Source organism: Fusarium coffeatum, assembly GCF_003316985.1.
Source record: "Fusarium coffeatum strain FIESC_28 chromosome Unknown BRIP53273_contig_330, whole genome shotgun sequence".
NCBI lineage: Eukaryota > Fungi > Ascomycota > Sordariomycetes > Hypocreales > Nectriaceae > Fusarium > Fusarium coffeatum.
In genome coordinates, this window is record NW_022158119.1 from 94,965 (window position 1) to 113,964 (window position 19,000).

The 19,000-nt window shown below is 48.5% G+C and overlaps 7 protein-coding genes across 7 annotated transcripts; 5 read left to right on the forward strand and 2 right to left on the reverse strand.

Annotated features, from left to right (window-relative positions):
- Window positions 1-77: 77 nt before the first annotated feature.
- Window positions 78-5,895, forward strand: FIESC28_10754 (uncharacterized protein; the record flags this gene model as incomplete). The annotated part of the gene is made up of 6 exons (XM_031164884.1): window positions 78-632; window positions 843-1,009; window positions 1,373-1,461; window positions 1,514-2,548; window positions 3,159-3,526; window positions 3,697-5,895. 6 exons carry the CDS (start codon window positions 78-80, stop codon window positions 5,893-5,895), a joined length of 4,413 nt encoding a protein of 1,470 aa, XP_031011052.1.
- Window positions 5,896-6,306: 411 nt separating this feature from the next.
- FIESC28_10755 (uncharacterized protein) lies at window positions 6,307-7,449 on the forward strand (the record flags this gene model as incomplete). Its single annotated transcript, XM_031164885.1, has 3 exons — window positions 6,307-6,329; window positions 6,376-6,581; window positions 6,629-7,449. 3 exons carry the CDS (start codon window positions 6,307-6,309, stop codon window positions 7,447-7,449), a joined length of 1,050 nt encoding a protein of 349 aa, XP_031011053.1.
- An 822-nt stretch (window positions 7,450-8,271) lies between these two features.
- FIESC28_10756 (uncharacterized protein) lies at window positions 8,272-9,882 on the forward strand (the record flags this gene model as incomplete). Its single annotated transcript, XM_031164886.1, has 2 exons — window positions 8,272-8,461; window positions 8,510-9,882. The coding sequence occupies 2 exons, from the start codon at window positions 8,272-8,274 to the stop codon at window positions 9,880-9,882; spliced, it is 1,563 nt and encodes a 520-aa protein (XP_031011054.1).
- A 99-nt stretch (window positions 9,883-9,981) lies between these two features.
- FIESC28_10757 (uncharacterized protein) lies at window positions 9,982-11,184 on the forward strand (the record flags this gene model as incomplete). Its single annotated transcript, XM_031164887.1, has 2 exons — window positions 9,982-10,715; window positions 10,767-11,184. 2 exons carry the CDS (start codon window positions 9,982-9,984, stop codon window positions 11,182-11,184), a joined length of 1,152 nt encoding a protein of 383 aa, XP_031011055.1.
- A 160-nt stretch (window positions 11,185-11,344) lies between these two features.
- On the reverse strand, window positions 11,345-12,099 carry FIESC28_10758 (uncharacterized protein; the record flags this gene model as incomplete). The annotated part of the gene is made up of 2 exons (XM_031164888.1): window positions 11,345-11,745; window positions 11,793-12,099. The coding sequence occupies 2 exons, from the start codon at window positions 12,097-12,099 to the stop codon at window positions 11,345-11,347; spliced, it is 708 nt and encodes a 235-aa protein (XP_031011056.1).
- A 477-nt stretch (window positions 12,100-12,576) lies between these two features.
- On the reverse strand, window positions 12,577-14,296 carry FIESC28_10759 (uncharacterized protein; the record flags this gene model as incomplete). The annotated part of the gene is made up of 4 exons (XM_031164889.1): window positions 12,577-13,825; window positions 13,878-13,991; window positions 14,037-14,107; window positions 14,156-14,296. The coding sequence occupies 4 exons, from the start codon at window positions 14,294-14,296 to the stop codon at window positions 12,577-12,579; spliced, it is 1,575 nt and encodes a 524-aa protein (XP_031011057.1).
- Window positions 14,297-15,567: 1,271 nt separating this feature from the next.
- On the forward strand, window positions 15,568-16,529 carry FIESC28_10760 (uncharacterized protein; the record flags this gene model as incomplete). Its single annotated transcript, XM_031164890.1, has 3 exons — window positions 15,568-15,591; window positions 15,637-15,864; window positions 15,912-16,529. 3 exons carry the CDS (start codon window positions 15,568-15,570, stop codon window positions 16,527-16,529), a joined length of 870 nt encoding a protein of 289 aa, XP_031011058.1.
- Between the last annotated feature and the right edge of the window lie 2,471 nt (window positions 16,530-19,000).

The following is a 19,000-nucleotide window of genomic DNA, read 5'->3' on the forward strand; positions in this document are numbered from 1 at the left end:
CATCCTGTCTTCATCTTCACTTCTACCTCTCCATATCCGATCACTTTACCTTGCTAGCTACCACCCATCCCGCAGCTATGGCTCTCCCAATTATTCACATCAACGGCTACCCAGGCACAGGAAAACTCACCATCGCCCGGAAACTAGTCGAAGTTCTATCCCACTGCAATGCAAAGCTCGTCCATAACCACCTCCTCATCGACCCAGTCGACGCCATCCTCCCCCGCTCCAGCCCAGAGTATCAACCCGCGCGCCGCGCCCTTCGATCCGTCATTTTCGACGCTATAGCCAAATCACCCGATACAAAAAACTCCATCCATGTCTTCACCGACTTTCAATCCAACGACTTTATCGGTCGCGGTGTTATGGAGGAGTACATCAACCTGGCCAATCGTCACAAGGCTTTCCTTGTACCCATCACCTTGTCCTGTAGCAGGGAAGAAAACCTACGTCGATTGGGCTCTTACGAGAGGGGTTTCCATGGGAAACTTACTGAACCGCTAGTTGTCGAACATTTGCGAAAGTCTAGCGAGCTTTATCAGTGGTCGGAGGGTCAACCTTTGCATCTGAAGCTTGATGTTACGGAGTTGACTGTTGCCGAGGCTGTGCTCGCCATAGTTGAGCACCTTGGGGTAAACCATTGTCTCCCACCCCCATGTTGATGGTAGAACACCACCAGCTAACGAATTCCTATTGCCATTGGATGGAGTCTCGATTTCCCGATCCGGAATGTGAAGATCGTTTCACAACTGGAAGCACGAAGAACGTTGGCGACAGCTTCACGACGACCTGTTGGATAACCGCTGCGATTATCCGACTTCAAAACTACGGTCATGCGACAGCCTGATCAATCTATCTTTGTGGTTCTATCAGCTTTCACGATTGTTGATAACACCTGGTGTCCGACATGTCTTACCCTGGACACGCGAAAGCCGCATGGTGTCAGCAAGTGTGTGGAATATTTCTTCACTGGAAGCTGTGGGCCTACTGTACACTTCGCGGGGTTTAGGTACGTTAAAGAGATACCTTTCCCCATAACCTCCCCGGGCAGTTCTTCAGACCCAGTTACTTCCGATACGTTCATTATCAATTAGTCTGTCTTGATAGACCTTGAAATATTCTTTTCATAATTTGTGAGTCTTTTCCTACTTGTCCCCATGTGTCCCGCCTCTAATACTTCCCTTGCCTTTGTATGTACCGGCCTATCTGAAAGTACCTCTCATCTCGGCTGCAACAGTAAAGCGGAGACATCTTCGTCCACCAATCGCCATTCGCAAAACCCTCAGCGCTGATCCCTCGGCGTTCCGCTCTCCTCATCTCCTTGGCAATTCCGCAGTTTGAGAACCTTGATGGCCGCACCTATCTCTAAAAGACCAGCAGACACGCTCAATCCGCGAGCGCCTAGCATGAACGTCCAAAGTATAAGTGACAAGACCCAGCACCGCGCCTGCGACCCATGTAGTCAGTCTCTTTCCTCTCTCATTTGTAAGCATCAGCTGATGACGTGTTTCAGGGAAACGCAAGGTCAGATGTTCACGGCATACGCCTCTATGTGAACGATGTTCTCACTTCGCTTTGACATGCGAGTATTCGCCTATGAGAGCTATAGGCCGTCCGAAAAGAGGACGGTCACTGAGGTATGGCGCTGGAAGTACTGGTGTGGCATCAATGTCGCCTGAGACAGGAAACTTTGCTGGTGTCATGAATCAATTCTTTGACGACCTGGGTAATTCGTCGTTGCCTTCCTTCGATATGGACTTCTCGACAGACCAAGACGCTGTATCAGGAGGGCCACCATTGCTACCCGATATCTTCAATAACGCGTCCACGACACAGGATCACAACAACGTTAACCAGTCCCCAGAAGCTACAATCAGAGATAAGCCAGTGGATGCAACGACCCCATCACGGAATATTGAGAGCGCAACAACACCTTCTCAGAAGTGTTCGTGTATTGAGTTAGTCAATCAGCATTTTTCGGATATAGAAAGTTCCCTCGAGACATTCCAAACCCTCAAAATCCTGAAACGGTCGCTGGTGTCAGCGAGGACAATCCTGGAGTGTACCATCTGCTTCCAATCCATCAAGAGCCCACGCACATCACGCAACGTTTACCTACTAGGCTCTCTTTTATCCAGCATCGGCTCATCCTACGGCGACTTCTTCTACACCCAGAAGCAACAAGCTCTGGCTTCTGGTACACCGATCCAGCTTTACATAGGGAAACAGCCTGATAGTGGAGATATGGTTGAGGTTTCTCTCGAGGGACCTAGTTATGTGGCGTTCCTGCAAGCAAGTCTCAAGGGAGAGTTGGATTGTCTTGTGCAGTTAGGAGATGAATTGGCGGCGAGACAGAGTCAGTCACATACCGAAGGCCATGAGAACTGCGAAACTGGGGCGAGTTGTTCAAATACTGAGTCACTTACGATAACCAAGCATCCCACCGAGGTGTGTCCAAAGGAAGTCGATATGACAATGGCTTGCGCGTGCTTTAGAACTGTTGATCAGGTCAGGGCTGCGATAGCAGAGGCACAAAGGATCATTGCAGGTTGAGCTACCGGGGGCTTAAAAAGTTGGAACTTATTACGAGCTACTATTATACCCATCGTCTAGCATTGGAATTTCGAATATCATGTCAACTTCTTTACTGATTTATTGCGCTCTTGTGTATGTGAAGTCTAGGATAGTGAGCGCAAACAGCGGAAGCGCGGCGCGGAAACGGGGCGCGGGGGACTTTCAACAGCGGCAGTGGAGCCATCCGCGGAACACTCAGTTTCATGATATATCACGTCCCGACTGCGTGTTACCACTTCTTTTACATGAAATATTTTTATTCCTAGGCAAACCATCTTTAAAACCCCACATCATTTCTGAATACCTTATTATCCCAGGTATACTTTTATGACCATGGGTGCATCATGTTGTGGATCGAAGTCTGAGCATGTAAATGCCAGCTCGGACCAACACAACCACGCACACGAACCCTCCACTGCCGAGCATGACGACCATCATCATGGTGAAGAGCATGGAGGCTGCTGCCCAGACGATTCTGATGTCTCCAGCATGACCTCGACCTGTTGCGGCAGCGAAGAACACTGTAGTGGTGGGTTCATCCAAACAAAAGCCTGAAGCTCACTTGTTCTTACTCCCATCCCTAGAAAAATGCATTGAAGCGATTGCTGCAGTCGAGTGCAAGAAAGCTTGCGACGAAGATCCGAATCACGACGAGCACGAACCTGGTCACCACAACTCCGAAACTGCTTGCGGTACACATCTCGAAGCTGCATTCGACCAGTATAGCAGTTATCTCGAACAGATCCGTTGTATCTGCCGAAGCGCGATCGAGCAGGGGATTACGTCCCTTGAGACGTGCTGTATGAGCACCCGATCGAACACCAGCCAGGCCAAGCCAGAGCATAAACATGCACACAATCACGCGAACAAGAGTATAGTTCCTGCTGTCACAACCTCCAAGACTGAGGTTGATATCGAACACGGAGTGAATATCGAAACAATCGGCTTCTTGGTAAGCGGTATGGACTGCACCTCATGCGCAGACAAGTTGATGCGTATATTTGCCAATACGGCGGGCGTGTCCAACGCTCAGGTCAACTTTGTCATGGGCAAAGGAGAATTCACCGTCAACAACTCTATCACCAATGCGGAAACAGTCCTGAGCTTTGTATCCGGCGCAAGTGGATTCGTGCTGAAAAAATCATCGGCGGCAATTACTTTCTTGATGTCTTGGCCTCACCGAAGCATTTTATCGAGAACTCGCCTCGAGGCGTCACCGACGTGCAGGCTCTTGACAAGAAGACAGTTCGTCTCTCATACGAACCAACAACTATCGGTGCTCGAGACTTGATGGAACAGATCAAAGATCGGTGCAATGGTCTCGCAGAGCCTCGTGGAGACGCTCAGCTTGAGAACAGCCGCCGCCGTCTCTGGGATCAACTTACAAAGACCCTCCTAGCGGCCGCTTTTACTATCCCTGTCGCAGTAGTATCCTGGAGCGAAGATCTGGTGGACGACAAGACCGAGGGTATCATTGGATTGACCCTTGGTACACTTGTCCAAGCTATCGCTATCCCGGAGTTCTATCGTCCAGCTCTCGCTGCTCTTTGGTACAGTCGAACTGTCGAGATGGACATGCTCGTTGTCATCAGCATCACGGCAGCTTACGTCTACTCTATCGTGGCTTTCAGCTTTGAGATGGCTGGCAATCCTCTTGATGAAGGTCAATTCTTTGAGACTAGCACCATGCTCATCACTCTTATTCTAGCTGGTCGATTGATCGCCGCCTTTGCACGTGTTCAAGCGGTCTCTGCTGTATCCCTTCGGTCGAAGCAGAACATCGCAGCTGTACTTATTACCAAGGAAGGTGATACCGAGATTGACGCTCGTCTTCTTCAGTATGGAGATGTCTTCAAGGTTCTGCCTCATTCCCGAGTACCCACTGATGGTATCGTCATCTCTGGCAAGACCGAAGTTGACGAGTCCATGCTGACAGGGGAAGCACTACCCGTGGTGAAGCAAAAGGGTAGTGACTTAATCGCTGGCACTGTAAATGGCGACGGTACTGTCACTGCTCAATTGACGCGTCTTCCTGGCAAAAACACAGTCACTGACATTGCGCAACTCGTCGAGGAAGCTGCCAATTCGACTCCGAAGATTCAAGATCTAGCTAACAAGGTCGCTGGTTGGTTCGTCCCAGCCATGGGCGCCATCGCCGTTCTCGTTCTTGTGATCTGGGTCGCGTGCGGTATGGAACTTCTTGACTACAGCGCTGGAAAGAGTGTTGGCAATGCCATCACCTTTGCTGTAGCTACCCTCGCAGTCGCATGTCCTTGCGCGCTTGGACTTGCTGTACCCATGGTGCTTGTTGTCGCAGGGGGAATTGCCGCTCGCGGTGGTGTCATCATCAAGTCTGCGGACACCACCGAAGGAGCTCGCAAGACTACTGATGTTGTCTTTGACAAGACTGGTACGATCACTGAGACCGAGCTCGCCGTGACTGAACAGGTCAATTTGAATGGGGACTTGTCTGATAACCTCGCTTTGGCAAAAGCTCTCGTTTCTGGTAGTAAACATCCTGTCTCTGCCGCTATTGAGAAGTATCTCACCGTCAAGGCTATGCCTGAGGTAGTAAACGTCCATGCTATACCTGGCGCTGGAGTTGAGGCGGATTACCTTGATTCGACTCTCAGAGTAGGCAATGCTCGTTGGACTCAAGCTGAGAAGCTGGAAGATGTGTCGCGTCTTCAGCATAGTGGTCTCACCACACTTGTTGTAACACGCGATTCTATCCCCCTCATCGTCTTTGGGCTCTCATCCCAAATCCGCCCAGAGGCAGTACAGGTCATACGTGAGCTCAAGTCCCGCAATATCACCGTTCATCTCGTCTCAGGTGACCAGAAAAAGGCTGTCCAGGCTGTTGCAGCTTCCGTTGGTATCTCACCAGACAATGTTATCGGTGAGCGTACTCCGCCTGAGAAGAGAGACTACGTCGCTGCTCTGATGGACCAAGGAAAACGAGTGATCTTCTGTGGCGATGGAACAAATGATGCCATCGCTGTTGCTCAAGCAAACGTTGGTGTCCAAATGGGCAGCACCAGCGACGTGACCCAAGACGCGGCGGATGTTGTTCTGTTGAACGGTCTGGAAGGTATCCCGTTCCTGCTTGACATCAGCAAGGTTGGGTTCCAACGCATGTACTTTAATTTTGTTTGGTCAGCTGTCTACAATATTTTGGCCATTACAATGGCTAGTGGTGCTTGGGTCAAGTTTCGCATTCCGCCTCGGTATGCTGGTTTGGGCGAGATGGTTAGCGTTGTTCCTGTGGTCCTGGCTGCGAACTCTATGTTCTTTGCTAGATACTTCAAGTTGAGAGCTTGATAGGTGTGGCAGTCTTTTGGGATGAACTTTTCAATACTACTGTTATAGCCCGGGGTATTATTTCCAATTTGCAGCTTCAATTGAACTTCGCCTCGCTTCCATTTTCAAGCAAACATGTTTACTTGATGTCCAGTCATAGAGTTGTCATTTTGCCGAATAATTGAAGCGGGCTGGAAAAGAGCTTATCCAAGCCCTGTATCGTGGCTGTTAGTGCATGCACCCAATTTGTGAGCAAACCTTATCATGTTAAGAGATAACGTTATGCGCCCCACGACGTCATTGTGGTTCCTTTGACGTCTTTGATCTCTCAGCAGAAAGGGCTGGGAGATTCTACGAGGAATACCATATAAGTGCTTCAAACGCAGCAATAATCGATCAATTGAATCAAGACAACTTAAACATATCGACACAATGGCATCCAAGAACGTTTTCATGTATGTCTCCTCTGCAATTGAGTCTCAATTGACTAACAAAGTCCAGCACTGGTACCACCGGTTACATCGGCGGTGATGCATTCTACGCATTGACCAAGGCCCAGCCAAGCTGGAAGTACACCATCTTGGTCCGAAGCGAAGATAAGGGAAAGGAAGTTCAGAAACAATATCCCGATGCGAAATTGGCAATTGGATCCTTGGATGACTCTGAGGTTATCAAGAAGGCCGCTTCCGAGGCTGATATTGTTATTCGTGAGTTCGTAAGCTCTTGAAGCGAATCCAAATACTGACGGCGGTAGATACCGCTGAGAGTTCCGATCACCAAGGCGCTGCACGCGCCATCGGAGCAGGTCTACAATCTACCCACTCCGCCTCCAGCCCCGGCTACTGGATTCACATCAGTGGCACGGGCATTCTCTGCTGGCATGACATGGACAACAAACGCTATGGCGAGGGTCCCCTCCCTGAACAATCTTATGATGATCTCGAGGGCGTTGACAAGGTCACATCCCTCCCCGACACTGCATTCCATCGCGACGTCGACAAGATCGTTATCGAAGAAGCAGCTAAGGACACTTCCGCTGTAAAGGTTGCCATTGTCTGTCCTCCTACTATTTACGGCACAGGTCGCGGACCTTCGAACCAACGAAGTCGCCAAATCCCAGGTCTCGCAGAAACAACCCTGGAAAAGGGCTTTGGACCCATCATTGGCGCCGGAAAGACGGAATGGGATAACGTCCACGTGCACGATCTCTCCAGTCTAATCGTGCTTCTCTCCCAACGCGCAGCATCCTCTTCCAAAGAGAACGATGAAGAGATCTGGGGTCCTAAAGGTTACTTCTTCGCTGAAAATGGTACCCATAAGTGGAGCGAGATTTCTACCCTGATTGCCAAGGAGGCCAAGAGCAAAGGTCTTATCAAGAGTGATGAGACCAAGGTGCTGGATGTTGATGAAGCCCAGGAGAAGTTGGGATTCCAGGCTCTTTCTTGGGGATTGAACAGTCGTGGTGATGCGAAGAGGGCGAGGAAGTTTTTGGGATGGAAGCCAGAATGTGAGAGCTTGGAGGAGTGGATTCCTGAATGTGTTCAGGTTGAGGCGAAGAGACTTAACAAAAATTAGATATATAAAGATTTCTAGAACTTAGTGACATAAATTATTGGCTTCACTGGATTTGCTTCTTCTAGTGTCAAATGCGATAAACGCAGCATGTTTGTGAATCAGGGAGTGTCGGTGCGTCGTTGATAATCCACATCTCAGAAAGTTTTAAATTATGTGTTGCTATCTGCGTCAAAATTGATCCCGACAAACACAAAAAAGGCAAAGGAATTAATCTTCATGAGATTCCGAAAAGTTTTTAGCAATAAGAAAGTGTACTGTAGCAAGCCAATTGGAAATGTTTTGTCGCGTGGCGACTGAGATATCGCGACGCGATTAAGGTTACCCTACAAGTAGCTCAGAGCACAACCTCGCATTGAAGGTGAACCTGGCAAGCCTGGTATCACTTGTGCTGATCAGATGACCAGATCAAGTCTCCATGTGACTTTACTATGATCATGGTCTTATTTCATATACGCGTATCAATTCGACCTGATCTGATAACTATGACCGGGCCCCGGACGAAGGCCACCCGATCCTTCTCCCGGCCCCCGTCACCAACAGCTTTCGGCTCCGGTTCCCCCGAGACGCCACTCTCGTGTGCGGGGAACACTTAACCGAGCCTAGTAACGTTCACATCCGGGGTAGATCTGGGGTAATTCGCATCGGGCATCGGGACAATCAACTAAACACGGCAATTCTGGGGGAAAATCTTGGCTTTTGTGCTTGTTTCTGGTACGAGCGCTTCGGAAGGAACCGAGTCACTCCAGATATAAAGATGGTGGAGACACTGTCAATCATCTTTGCTGTAGAGTCACGGTAACTCTTCAATTGACACCGAACACCATGACTTCGAAGCAGGGCACCGAAGAAGCGCACATTCAAGATGCCGAGTCGAACGACTTTCAAGGTCTTGTTCTCGCAGACGTAATTCCTAAGGATCGTCCGGCGTGGTACAAGGATTGGACGCTATGGAAGTTGAACTTGTTGCTTTTGAGTGGTCTTTTGACGCAGACTGCCACTGGCTTTGACGCAAGTAAGTGCCTCTAAACCTGAAGAAAATAACTGGTTACTAACGATATAGGTATGCTCAATGGAGCTCAGTCCCTTCCACAATGGCAGTCCTACTTCGGCGAACCGAAAGGAACCCGTCTCGGAGCCATGACGTTCGGTCCCAACGGTGGTGTCCTCATCTCGATTCTTATCTCTTCTCAACTTTGCGACTGGCTCGGTCGACGAATTCCCATCCTTGGCGGCAGTCTCACCATTATCGTCGGCGCCATCGTTCAAACTTGCTCCTACAACTACGGCATGTTCGTCGCCTCGCGCTTCATCATCGGATTCGGTCTCGGAATTGTGTCGACTGCTGCACCGCCTTTACTATCCGAGGTTACATATCCTACACACCGTGGAAAAGTTGTCAGCTTCATGATGGTTTCCTGGCCTCTGGGTGCTATCATTGCTGCTTGGGTTACGTATGGAAGCTTTCAGATGCAGAGTTCCTGGGCGTGGAGATTGCCTAGCCTTCTACAGGCCAGTTTCTCAGTCATTCAAGCTTCGCTCGTCATGTTCGCGCCTGAATCGCCGCGATGGTTGATCTACAAGGGACGATACAAGGAAGCACAGGATATTCTTGTCAAATGGCACGGCTATGGCGATCCCAACTCGCGGCTCGCACGTTTCGAAATGGCCGAGATTACAGCGACTCTCGAGATCGAGAAAGTCCAGCAGAAGTCCCGATGGGCTGAGTGGGTCTCAACAAAGGGTAACTGGCACCGATTCTTCCTCGCGCTCTACATCCCCGCTATGCTGCAATGGTCCGGCAACGCTTTGACTTCATACTACCTCGCCAAGGTCCTCAACTCGATCAACATCACCGACCACAAAACCCAGCTTCTTTTGAACGGCGGTCTTCAAATGTGGGGTTTTGCTTCAGCCGTTGTCTTTGCTACGCTGGTTGATAGATTTGGTCGTCGATCCCTTTTCTTGCTTGGTATGTCTGGTATGGGCGCTTCCTACATCATCTGGACAATTTGCTCCGCAAGAAACCAACAAGAGAATTTTGAGCACATTGGCTTCGCCGGAGCAGTCCTCGCCATGATCTTCGTCTTCTCATTCTTCTACCACGCCATCTCGCCCATCGGCGCGACATACATCATGGAAGCAACACCATACTCGCTCCGCGCGAAAGCATCCATGCTGTACCAACTTACCGGTAACTTAGCTGGTGTGTACAACGCTTTTGCGAACCCTGTTGCTATGGAAGCTATTTCGTGGAAGTACTACATTGTGTGGTGTGTAGCTATCGCGATTCATTTGACCTTGATCTTCTTCTTCTTTCCTGAGACAAAGGGACATTCGCTTGAAGAGGTGGCGGAGATTTTTGATGGACCGGATGCGCTTGTTGGAGCTAATGCTATTGGGCAGAAGAAGGTTGATGATATGGCGATGCATTAGGAAGGTCTTACAGGCACGTGATGAGTCAGCACTAGTGTAGATTTGAGAGAGGTTGAGAAATAATGAAAATAACTTCAACTTTACATACAAACGCCCGACATGGAGAGTCTTCCAGTGACGTCGGGACTCCGCATTTGGGGTACAATTTGTATTTACCTGTTCACTTTCTCATCGACAGTCGTCTTCACCCGCCAAAATGCTATCTTGTTCCGACTCACGGCAATCGCCATCCTGTGCTACCTTAATTACGTCTTCCATCTTGCCATTCTCGAGACATCGATGACCACCACTCAGAAATGCGCGGTCTGTAACATGAGCTGGGGTTTTTGGGTCAGTGGTGCCGAGCAACTTCTTCTCTCCCACTTTGACGCCGAGGACCTTATCGATAAGTCCGAGGGTCGCGTCAGCAACCTCACACTGCTCTTCCGAGGAGTGAAACTATACTTCAACCTACGTCGTGTTGGTGTTCGAGGCGATGTATCTATGAGAAGACGGAAATCTCAAACTCGAGCTCAGTTGTTGAGATCCAAGATGATCGAGCTTCTTGGTCTCTATCTTACCTTGGATGTCGCATTGAACGCACCACTCCCTGAAGGACACTTGGTCACCCGAGACAAAGAGACGCTTTTCAGCCTTTCAAACCTGACAGTTGAAGATCTAAGCTTTCGCTTTGCCGGTACCTTCGGATATTGGCTGTTGTCATTCGTCTGTAATCGCTTCAACAATGCCTGCGCAGCTATCGCTTCTCTCGCGCTGGGACTAAGTCAGCCCAATGAATGGCCATCTTTGAACGGGCCTATTAGTGCTTGTTATACCGTTCGAGGATTCTGGGGGTAAGTAGAACACTACCGTCATTGTAAAACCTATGCTAATGTGACACGTAGTACCTTCTGGCATCGACTCTACCGGAGACAACTCACCGGTTGGGGAGACTTCATCCCGGACAAGATCCTCAGGTTGCGCCGCGGTACCTTGCTGTCGAGATACAGCCGTCTCACTCTAGCCTTTTTGTTGTCTGGTCTGATGCACCATCCCATGGTCTCTGTCTACAGGCTGGGTGCTGAAGACATGTGGTCTTGTGAGAAGTTCTTTTTGTTGCAGGCATTTGGAGTCATGGTTGAGGACGCTGTGCAAGGGATGACCCGACAACTCGCTATACCAAGACCAATGCGCCGTTTTGTTGGATATACGTGGGTTGTTGTCTTTCTGGTTTGGTCGACGCCAGTATGGATGTTCCCACCGATGCGTCAAGGGGATTCAGGGCAGATGGTACCTTTCAGTCTTGTTAGCCTTCTCAAGTAAAATAAGCTGGAAACAGGCTTTCATATAAAGATATTTCACTGCCTCTATATAGACATAGACTTAGATTCCAGTCATGACAGCCAGTATGATAGCTGTCAACCTTTCTGTCAACATTCCAGCATTTTGCTGCTCAACCAAGTTCTCAACAAGACTCGACCACTCAAGATCTTGGCCAATACCAAAACATGAGGGCGCCAGGTATATCAGCCAAAGGATTCCCTTCTCCACTATTCGCACTCCCAAACTGCTCCTTAAAACCACACTTGATATAAAACTCCTCCGTCCCCTCAACGGCGGCCAACGAGGCACAAACATTCTCTTCTTGTGCCTTCTCCAACCCCCACTGGACAAGCTTTCTCCCTACTCCCTTCCCGTGGAAGTCTGGACGTATAGCCAGTGTAGCAAGGTACCATGATTCAGCGCGCTTGCCGCTCCAGATGCTGTCGAAGCACGGGTATGCGCGTTCAACGACGTCTTCTTGGGCTGGGTCGGCGGCGCGGTTGGGATAGAGACGGGCGTGGACGCTCATTCCGAGTGACGAAAGAGGTTTGAGGAGGTTTCCTGGTGGGTTAGATGGGCTCATGAAAACTGAAATTGACTTAACTCACGAGGATCCAAGGTTGAGCATTCGAGCTTTTTTCCTCCATCACCCAACCGTTCCCATTGGGCGATACCGATGATAGTCTCTTTGCCGCTGTCGTCTTTGGAAACGGCAACTATCAAGCGCCAGCGGTAGTCCCAGAAGACAACTCGGGCGCGACGAAGCCAGTAAAGATCGACATCTTCAGGGTATTGTTCACGATGGGGATGGATGAGGTCACCGAAGAGAACATCCTTCCAAAAGGCTCTCGACATTACTCGAGCTACTTCTGGAAGCTCTGAGTAGTGTGCATCGCGCAGTGTGATTCCAAACATGATGACCTGTGTGTGAGAGATCAACAGGATGTGATATTGGCTGAGCGTGCAGATCAAGGGTTCTTAAATGTCTTGCCCTCATAGCCGGGGACCAATTGGTCCGGCTCTGACCCTTGCTAAACGCTGCGTGTGCTCGGTCGTATGGCGTGGTGTCTGCAGGCCAGGAAGTGTTTCACGCCTTGACTTTGCAGAATGACTCCACCCATTACACCCTCGATCAAGACTCAACCAACAGTCATTTCGCGACCAATGAGGTCCCATGATGGTACCCTCACCGGAATCCTAGCTCAAGCCAAACCGTTAGTTCATGATGCGAGGTATAAGCATAAGCGGTGACAGTGACTCATTGTATGTTCTACCCACACCAATGGTGGCCGCTGATATTTCAAACTAACTATTTTATGCAACGGATCCTGAACTAAATTACGTATCTTCGCCTCCTTTATTATTAGGCGAACTTTTCCATCGATTCCCTTCTCACTGCTCTAGCTTGCGGACGTAAGCCACAGGCCCCTCATATCGGTGCCTTCCGTACAAAAAGTAGTAAACAAAACTAAACAAGATCAAGGCCAAAAACATGACAATACTCCAGTTCATCTCAGCAGGTGAAGGGTTGGGATTACCAGGCATGAATGCCAGCACGAAGATAACAACGAGAAATGCTTCAGAAGCAATGTTGATGGGTAGACCCCATCGACCGAGGCTGAGCTTGGCGGGAAGAAGCTCACGCTTCGTGCATCTTCGCCAGATCATACAACCAATTGAGACCATACAGCTGGAGAGAAGTCCAGTTGTACCGAGAGAGGTAATTGAGTTCAATGCGACAGGCGATCCAATGTTGATGAGCGCCAAGACACCCGAGACGAAAAAGGTTGTGATGATAGCGTTGACAGGGACGTCCCATCCTGCTGGAACTCTAGAGAACCACGTATCGAAAGGGACAGCATGGTCTCTCGCAAAAGCATAAAGCTGTCGCGAGGCTGTAGCAACCATAGTCAAGTTCGAAAAGACAGTCATGGCAACAATCCAGAACGACATAGCGGTAGCGCTGCTAGCTGACTTTGTCGAGTTGAGAAAGACCTGCATGAAAGGCTGTCCGGTCGGCGAGGAGATGACCTGCTCCAGATCACCGATGCAGAAGCAGTACGTGATTACCATGATCCAACCAAAAAGACCGTTGAAGACAGTGGTCGCGATCATGGTGCGGGGAATGGTGCGTCCCGCGTCGCGGACTTCTTCCGACATGTGCACAGCGGCATCAGCGCCAAGAAGAGGAAGTACACCAGCGAGAATACCCACGAGGGCAGAACCTCCAAGACTTCCCCAGCCCCCGCGGTCGCTGAACTGTGTGAAGACATCTTTGGCATCAGCATGAGGCGAGAGAACCCACAGCGTGACCAGCACACCGAAGAAGGCAAAAACGTGCACGACCAGGATACAAGCCTCGACCAAAGGAAGCTTTCTGGCGAGGAAGGTATTGAACAGTACCGACATTCCAGCAATGGCGATTGTTAGAAGAGTACCGTGCCATCCCTTTGGTTCGTAGCTTGGGTTATTCATAACAATAAGACCCTGGATTTGTGTACCGCCGATGAAAGAGGATCCAGCACAGGCACCTTGCCAGCCTAGAACACACATCCAGCCCATGAGGTAGCTGATGGGCTTTTGGTATTCTGGCGGTGCGAATTCAGATACCCAGTGGTATTGACCTCCGATCGTAGGGGCCCTGGAGAGGAATAGTCAGTTGTGAAGTAATTGAGAGGGGTCATTCGACTTACATGGAGGCCATCTCTGCCATTGAGATGTTGACGAAGATGAAGCCGATCCAACAGATGAAGAACATCCAGATTAGACCGGCTGTACCACCGTTGACGAGACCAATCGTTGAGACACTAGGAAATTAGCAATTGATCAACATTAATCACGCTATGACTTACCTGAGAGAGTATTCCCATGATGCCATGAGAATCATGGAAAAGCCAAAGATGGACAAGAAGCGAAAGTTTCTCTGCAATTCCTGTTAGATCTGGTAGAGCGCTCAGATGATCGCACGAACCGTCAGATCTTGGGTCTTGCCCATGCGGTACATGTCCAGCCTATCGGCCGCAGTACCCTTCTTCTCATCAACATTGTCGCTGTCACTAAGTTGAGGCGTATCATGTACGTCCACAAACTTTTTGTCGTCGTTGCCCGACATCTTGACGGTTATCTCGACTCAAACACGAAGCCGATTGAAGAAACAAGATGAGTGAAAAAGCACAACGAAAAACAGAGAAGATCGAAGGATAAAAAGGATTCAAGATCGGCAGATAAAAAAACGCAGGAGGGCGGCGCAAGATAATTCTTCTTTCCTTCCGATTGCTCTGTTGGTTCAAGGCATGCATGTATTACCCTGTCTCATGTTGTACTGAGCAGGGATATCAACCAACAGCCAAACCCCCTTGAGCCTAGACCAGCGGGAACCAATCGTGCCGTCCCGGTACTCGGGCAGTTTATCCCTATTGATCATCGTTTAGTGCCAACTCTATCCATTGTCGCCAGTTGATATCAGATCATTTTCTTGGATCTGAATTTTGACAATAAGATCCTGCCCCCTTCTGTCAACGGAGATAGCTCCCTTGTTTCACTACCACCAACAAAATGAGGTGATATTCCCGTCTCCGAATTCCTGCATGGTTTCATGCGTCAATAGAACCAACAGTTCTAGACATCCTCCGCCACCGATAAAGTAGTGGCCAGATCTTATTGACACCCAAATCTGGTCTGTGGCGTCTTATCCCCCTCACCCGCTAATGATCTATTGAGGTACAGATTCGGCCATGTTTGCTGAACTTTCTGAGACATGAGATTCAGCTTTCAGATGTCAGGATTTCGGATCGTCCTTAGCACCTCTTCACGTGCCGCAGAACAAATAAACCCTTGTAGATACTCGGGGCGAGAAGGTAGTGGGGCCGAAATTAGGGTGTGGTCAAGCACCCCCGCCGACGAGGCTGTTTCCGTACAACTTTTATATCATATCACCAACAATAAACTCTTCACAAACAAACAAAGGACTGCAATTAGACGTCAATAAGCTCTTCTGTAGAATCTTAAGAAAAACAATTCCTTCCTCAAACAATACAAAGTGTCCTTCCTTCGAATGTTTTTCTTCCTGATGCTCTGCTATGAACGTCTCAAACGGATTCTCCCCTGTTACGCCGGATGATCATGCGGGAAAATTATGGATCGTTACTATTTTGTCGCTGATCTACGCTCTGCATGCCGCTGGGGCGAGAGCTTTTATTAAGCGACGCATGTTTGGCTTGGATGATGTTTTATTTGGTGTGGCGACGGTAAGTGCCTGTCCTCTATGCACTAGAAGCAATTGACTGAGTGGCGATAGGTATTGCACATTGGTCAATCAATAGCTATCTTCGTTGGATTGACTCATGGACTTTGCAAAAAGAATTCTATTACGGCACCGCAGCAATGGGTGATAAGCTCAAGGGTGAGGTTCATTGGGCTGTTCTTGGACGTGTCTAACCGTGGGATCTGCAGTCTACCGTCGCAGCGACCATCTTCTTCATTTCAGCTCTGACACTCGCCAAATGCTCAGTCCTCGCGCTTATCCGTCGCATCATCGCCTGCAAACCCGGTAAAAGCGAGATATTCTGCACGGCCCTCTTGGTCTTTACAGTGCTTTGGGGCACCGGCGCGTGTATATCTTTCCTCGTCGACTGCGATGTCAATGGCTTGCTTGACGCAAATAACCCATGTACCCATCAGGTACAACATCTATTCTCGATCTTCAAACAACGCTGATTGCTCGATAGAAAGAACGCTGGATAGCCATCGCGGTCCTCGACATAATGTTCGAAGTGCTCACCCTCGCGCTTGTCTTCCAACTCGTCGGGTCCGTCAATCTTGCCTGTAATCGAAGATGGCAAGTCGTCGTCGCATTTTCATTCCGCCTCCCGCTCCTCGCCCTGTCGGCCGTGCACGTCCGAGCATTAGACTTTCCCTCAACCGTCGAGCCACAGTTCAACATCACAAAAGCCCTGATGATCCAACAAATTATGGTCGCTTGGTCTCTCATCTCTGCAACAATGCCAAATCTCAAAAACTTCATGAAGTCGTTTCGCTTCAACATTGGCATGAACTTTGGAGTCGACACGTCAGCGCCAAGCACGCCCGAATCGATAGCGCTGCAAACATTTGGTGGTTCCACGCCTAATTCACCTTCGCCTACGGGAACGGTTTCGAGTAACGGGCGACCGTATAGATGGAGACCAGACATGATATCGCACCGGACAACGGTCACGCGTGGGAGTGATAGGAGCAGTTTGGATGATATCACAGAAGAGGAAGAGGTTTCTCGGGGGGGAAGTCAAGATTTGATTATTAATAAGGAAGTAACGTGGAATGTCACCTTTGAGGATACCCGAGGGTAGACTTCGCAAATCGTGTTTTCACCTTTGTACATTTATCTGCTAGCAATGGTGCTTGAGGCGTTGGATATCACTCCTGCTTTTTCTTTGTATATTTACTTAACCTCGCGCTAGGTACTCGGCAGGACCTTTCTAGGAAACACAGTTTTCAACTTGATCAGACTAACCACGATGCCCGCGCTGATTTAAATTTCGTTGACCTGTGGTTCCTTTCTTCATGTTGGATCAATCTTCTAATGCATTTTATTTACCTACTCTGTAGGCAGTATCTCAGGATAACTAAGCGCTTGATGTGAAATCTCAGAGGCAGAACAAAATATTATTAGTCTTTATCAATATTTTTAGATAATTATATAACCTACAGGGTAGCTTGCCAAAGACCAGGAAATGATTACATAAAGACAAAGATAAGATAAAGAGTTATACAGTACCATATCTAGAGCTACTCTTTTGGCACTGTAGCTCAGATAAGATAAAGACTCAGATAAGGGATAAGATAGAGGATAAGATAAGGAACAACGATAAGCATTAAAAGCTGTGGTTACTATTAACAATGAATGCCGTTCCCCTCCGTTTACCTTGCCGGTAACAGCCTATTGCTAATGATTCAAATGCATCTTCCTACCTTTCATAGAATATCAAGAATGCACACTGGCTACCTATTAAGTTACACTAGCGAAAAACTTGAAGTATCAGACTTGCATGGGAATCGTTTGCATTTATGAGGCTTCATGGTCAATATCTTATTTTTTGCTCATGTCCCGGGTAACCCATTTTTGTAAACTGAATATCTGTGAAACATGTCATGTCGGCACCTTCTAAGTGGTAAGTCAAATGTAGCAAGCGTGCCTGAATTACTTCATCCGCTAGTGTTTAAGCTTCCGGGTACTTGAAAGTAAGAATTGACTGGGTAAAAGCAAAGATCCTCTGGGGAGGGCTGAGAAATCGGCCCCGGAGCATTTTCTTTTTTTGCATTAACCTTACACAATATCTTTCCTGAGACTGATCAATTTCGTCAAGATTCGGTATTCGCCAGACGGAGCCAGTGGGGTAAAAGGTTCTAAGGGGTAGGTAGGTTCCAAAAAGAGCAATACTTGACATGCCCTCTGAGTACGTACGTATAGTAAAAAAAGCATTTTGAGTATTGCTTTTTTTGCAACTCATCTAAGGGGTCGGACTTCACCGGATCCGGGCCATGTCCAAGCGTTTGGCGCCCCAACGTATAGTGGCTTTTGAGCCCAAAATCCATCGTGGCGTCTCTTCTAGAATTCTGTTTGGAATACAAGTCCCCAGTTTCAAGCCTCATCCTGGTCGGGAAAGTGATCGAGGTTCCCCGCAAGCTTGCAGCCACAAAAACCAGTCCAGCGCAGCTTCGCTCAGGTTTCCTTGTTTGTTTTCGTACAAATGGCACGATTTACATCAGCACAATATTATACCGTGGCTTGGGTCCGGCTCTAACGCTATCGAATTTGTTGGGTCCGATACGAGGACGTGGCGTAATTTGCAGTACGTACAGGGCAGTACACTTGTAAGCTGTCTGTCACACTCCTACAATCATTGGGTACCTAGTTGCTAAGTCTGACCCGTAATGCCACAAAATCGATCACAGTACTGCCCCGTAAAATCTAGCTCTGGGACAAGGGGGCTGGAGGTTCAGCGAGAGGAGGGAAAAGAAGGCCAATTGTACCCGTTATCCACTGTGGCAGATGTTCCATTGTTCTAGACAATTTTCTGACATTTGAAACAAATCCGTTGCCACTCTACTTACATTGAGACTGATGATAAAGAGAACCTTTTATCATTGTGTTGTTTTAGTACTGCTAGTTTGAGCTTTTCTGGGAAAGAGGTACTACAATCTCTACTGATAAATCAACACAATAGTTTTGTTATGTACGCCCTTAGGAATGCATCTCTCTGTCACATGCAAGGCCTCTTCTTTCCAGCTTCGATTTTCTTCTTAACTCACACTGAAGCTGGCTAAGCTAAAGACAGTCTAAATCAGGAACCAAGCGCCCGAGGACCTACAACATGCATAAGGCTAACGAGACTAGCCGGTTATGACAGGCTTCACCTGAGTCCAGGGTCTGCCCGGGAAAAACACATGGTCGTTCCGGACAAATAATATCCAATAATATTATGCAATTTTCATTACTCCTGAAAAGATACCGTCGTCATCATCACTAAAAATTATGCAGAGGACTTCCATTTTCATTACTCCTGAAAAGATACCGTCATCATCATCATTAAAATAGTAACGACGAAAGGGCTCCTACAGCAAAAAGCGTGAATACGTATCGAGACGTCATAATGCTAAACTTGAGGGATCCAGCCTTCCTCCGCTCACGTTTGTAAGTTGGCAGGGTTACGCGTGTATTGCTTTCCTATAAGAGGCTAACCCCCTTTCCTCTGTTAACCCAGTACCCCAACACCCTAATATTTCTTCATCCTTCCTTTTTGCCCTTCTTTAATATCAT